The 4,425-nt window shown below is 39.1% G+C and overlaps 1 protein-coding gene across 1 annotated transcript; it reads right to left on the minus strand.

Moving 5' to 3' along the window:
- Positions 1–2,838: 2,838 nt before the first annotated feature.
- LOC123797553 (trace amine-associated receptor 2) lies at positions 2,839–3,759 on the minus strand. The gene has a single exon (XM_045805491.2). It carries the CDS (start codon positions 3,757–3,759, stop codon positions 2,839–2,841), a length of 921 nt encoding a protein of 306 aa, XP_045661447.2.
- Between the last annotated feature and the right edge of the window lie 666 nt (positions 3,760–4,425).

The following is a 4,425-nucleotide window of genomic DNA, read 5'->3' on the forward strand; positions in this document are numbered from 1 at the left end:
CTAGATCACCTTCTTCACCAGCAAAGTCAGGATGCCTACATTCTGAAACCAAAAAGTGCCATGAAAATCTACAGAAAAAAAATCATGGTTCAGTGAAAGGGGACTAACTGAGCAGAACTTTACAGAGGGCCTAGTTGATGTTTTTAAATATGAATAGAATCTAATAGAAAAAGAAAAGAAGCATTATAACAAACTTTATGGTGCATGCAGGGCTGCCAAATTTTTATTACATCTATAAGCACCAGCATAAATAGTAACCACCATCACAAACATTATCCTTCTGAAAGAAAAGAAAGAAAGAAAGAAAGAAAGAAAGAAAGAAAGAAAGAAAGAAAGATGTCTAAACCTCTCCAACAAATGTCAACAGACAAACTTACACCAAGATATTTAGTTTCATTTTCTAAAGTCATATCTTAAGGAATTGGGAGAAAATTTTTAAAATATTAATTCAAAATGATTATGCTTTACAGTAAAACTATAATCTATTTAACTCATTTTATTTTTTTTAGCAATTGGTCTTTTAAAATAAAGACAAAAACAAAATAAAATAAAGACAGGAACATCTGTGTGCGTGTGTGTGTTCAAATACCAAAAAGCATAAACATCAGTATTTCATTAAAAAGAATTACCAAATAGACTCAATAACATCCAACGCACCATATTAGGACTCGTAACTGCACCTGGCTTTAATTGCTCTCTTCTTGGAAAATTATTGTTCCCATTTATTTTGTACTTGCAATCTCTTTCACCATCTCAAAGCATCTCCGCCATTTCTCCTCTAAGGCTAAAGGGAGGGACCAGCCCATCAGCAGGCTGGCAAGGATGGAAGGTCTAGACCACATGTGGCAGGGCCATCTTTGGGCAGGTAGGCAAAACTAATATTCCAGCTGACTGCTGAATGGTCACTAATTGTGATTTTTGCAATTAACTAAGATCAAAGCAAATTTATGGGCAGTTATGTAAACTTTTCCACAAAGAAAAAAATTGCTAATTTGTTCATTGATATACAGTAAATAAAGAAATTAGCCAAAAAAAAATTTTAGTGGAATGTAGTTCACTTACACACACACACACACACACACACACGCACACAACTAAAATTAAATTATGAGGCAATATTTACCCTTAGTACAAGTGACATAATCTGAGATGAATTATTTTCTTCTGTTTTACTTTGCTTTTGATGAAAAATGTTGTTTGCAGCCAGGGGTATGCTGGCACCACTCATATCCACTGACAAGAACAGGTTAACTTTTCCAGAATTCTGAGAGCCAAGTGGCATCACATTCGTAGCTTAAAATCAGCTAAATGAATACACACACACACACACACACACACACACACACACACAAACTGGAATAATCATTTTCATGGGATAACATAAAGGGCAATATATATATATAGCTATATCTTGATTTATCTCTATCTATCTCTATCTATCTATATATCTGTTTAGCTCAAGGAAATCGTCAAGTTCCACAAATCAGGGCCCTTTCTTTCTTTCTTTCTTTCTTTCTTTCTTTCTTTCTTTCTTTCTTTCTTTCTTTCTTTCTCTTCAGAGGCAGGTGTTAAATACTTAGCAGCACCCCGCTGGCTGCAGACCACTAACTTCATTTCATGAGTTATTTATGGGTCTCCGCGTGCAATTGAAGGGATACTGAATAACACATACATAGTTTCCAGGACCTAGAGCCACCCCTACCCCTGCCATAAAAGTTTTCTTCTTAGCTTCCCCCTTCCACCACTCTATGATTCAAACATGTACGTATGACTATTAAGCAAAAACAAAACACACACACACACATACAACTTTTTGGTATATATTTACATTTATTAAAAATCAGAACACAGGGGCGCCTGGGTAGCTCAGTCCATTGAGTGTCCGAGTCTCGGTTTCAGCTCAGGTCATGATCTCAGGGTCGTCAAATCCAGCCCCCAGTGGGACTCCACACTGAGCACGGAGTCCGCCTAAGATTCTCTCTCCCTCTCCCTCTGCCCCAGCCCCGCTTGTGCACACACTCTCTCTCTCTTAAAAAAAAAAAAAAAAAAAAAAAAAAAAAACAAAAAAAACAGAACACCAATGAGCAATACAAAATGTGGCTGAGCCTCAGGAAGGAAGGAAACCCTGAGCAGAATTCTCCTGCAGGTAAACAGAATCTTGCCAGCGGCTGTAATTAAGACGATACATGAGGGAAAACATGAGTGAAATCCATGGCCTCCGATGTGCAGTTGCCCCTCTTTCCCTTAAGAAACGTTTAACCTCACCACAGTAAAATCTAGTAAAGGTTTAGCTCTCCACTAACTAATGACAGGTTCCTGACAGACTATGCATTTTTGAAATTATTGCTGCATTTATTTATCTATAATTATTAGTTGTTGATGTTTCAAAATACAACTGGTCAGATGCTGAGGAACAAGAAGTGAATGGAAATAGCACACAAAGTGCTGGTGGTGGAAAGAGGGGGCAGCGGCCCTCAAGCTCAGCTTGTGCCCGATCCCTTCCAAATGGGGTAGAAGTCCTGTGTGTTGTCTTCACTCCATTCCAGACTTTTCCTCATCTTATTTCTTTCTTCTTCTTCTTCTTTTTCTTTTTCCTACCAAGAAGTAGTGGGTATATCAAGTATTCTGAAAAAGATGGATTTGGGGTTCAATGAGAAGGTTCTTTTTTTTTTTTTTCCTCAAGTCTTAGAAACGAAAACCTTGCCATGGTAGCCAAAAGCATGCACACGTGCACGCGCACACGCACACACACACACACACACACACACACACGCTTTAAGTGGCTTTATTCTTCTCAGTTCCAGTCCTTTTGCTTCAATTCACTCATACAGAAGAAGTCTATTCAGTTTCTTTTTGAGTAAACAAATTAGTATTATGGAAATGTGAGCTGAAAATTTTACCCAGTAAAATGTACTTCAGCGCTCTGCGAAACCAGGGATAGAAGAAACCGTATATTAAGGGATTACACGTGGAGTTAAAATAACCAAACCATGTCAAAGCATCAAACAAAACCACAGGAGTAGAGAAGTCCAAAAAGGGATCCAATAAAATTGTGAAGAAACAGGGAAACCAGCATAATAAGAAAACACCCATCACTATTCCTAAAGTTTTGGCCGCTTTTTTGTCTTTCCTCATTTGGTTATTTTGATTTTCTGGCAAGTTATTAATTGCACGAGCATGTTTTCTTGACACTGCAAAAATCTTGCCATAAATCCCCACCATCACAGACCCTGGAGTGAAGAAACCTGCCATAAACAAGGTGGTCCCCCAAAGCTTGTTGAACATCACTGGACAGGAACTGGAACACGCCACCAAGATACCATAGCCTTCTATCCCATCGGCGTAGGCCTCGGAGAACACCACCCCGAAAGCAAATGCTCCGGGGACCGACCAGCAGAGAAATAGCAGCCGCTTAATGAGGGGAATCGTTATTTTCGTGGAATAACGTAAAGGGTAACAGATAGCATAAAATCTATCAATGGCCACCGAGCAAAGATGGAAAATGGACGTTATGCTGAGCATCAGGTCAAAACTATAATGAATCTTACAAAATGTAAGCCCGAAATACCAGCAAGTCTCCACCGATCTGACCATACTGTAGGGCATGATGGTGAGCCCCAGAAGGAAATCGGTGACTGCCATGGAGAGGATGAGGAAGTTGGTTGGTGTGTGAAGCTGCTTGAAGTAGGAAATGGAAATGATCATGGCAAGATTGCCAAACACCGTGATGAATATGGCTCCTGCCATAAAGGAATACATAGCTGCTCGGACGCCCAGTGGCCTTTGATTTTCTGGGCAAGATCCATTTCCATATCCAGAGCAATCCAATATTTCCTTCAGAAAAAGCAAGAACACATGAAATTTTGTCAATAAAATATTCTATACTTTATGTAAGTTAGAAAAACTCAAGAAAAAATATAGAAGACACAAGGAAGATATTTACTTTATGCTAAAATATTAGTCATGATCTTTCTTATGTATTTATCCTAACCTTTATTTGCAACTTCATAGAATTTTTTTTTTTTTTTAAAGATTTTATTTATTTATTCGACAGAGATAGAGACAGCCAGCGAGAGAGGGAACACAGGCAGGGGGAGTGGGAGAGGAAGAAGCAGGCTCATAATGGAGGAGCCTGATGTGGGGCTCGATCCCATAACGCCGGGATCACGCCCTGAGCCGAAGGCAGACGCTTAACCGCTGTGCCACCCAGGCGCCCCGCAACTTCATAGAATTTTAACTGGAGCTTAAGTGATCATTTTTTACTTTACACTTTCCTAGATACAAATTATACCACCAACATTTAGTTAGCTCTTATTTTATGCCAGGGCCAGAAATTTTAAAAAAGGAAGAGAGGAGGAAGAGAAAGAGAAGACTGGGAGGATAGGTAAAGGGGAAGAGGAGAAGCAACAAGTTCATTATCTAATT

Source organism: Ursus americanus, chromosome 11, assembly GCF_024610735.1.
Source record: "Ursus americanus isolate L20-20 chromosome 11, mUrsAme1.1.p, whole genome shotgun sequence".
In the NCBI taxonomy this organism is placed as follows: Eukaryota; Metazoa; Chordata; class Mammalia; order Carnivora; family Ursidae; genus Ursus; species Ursus americanus.

What these genes read in the sequence shown, in the direction of transcription:
- LOC123797553 (XM_045805491.2), bottom strand. Translation starts at nt 3,759, where the DNA reads ATGTATTCCTTTATGGCAGGAGCCATATTCATCACGGTGTTTGGCAAT.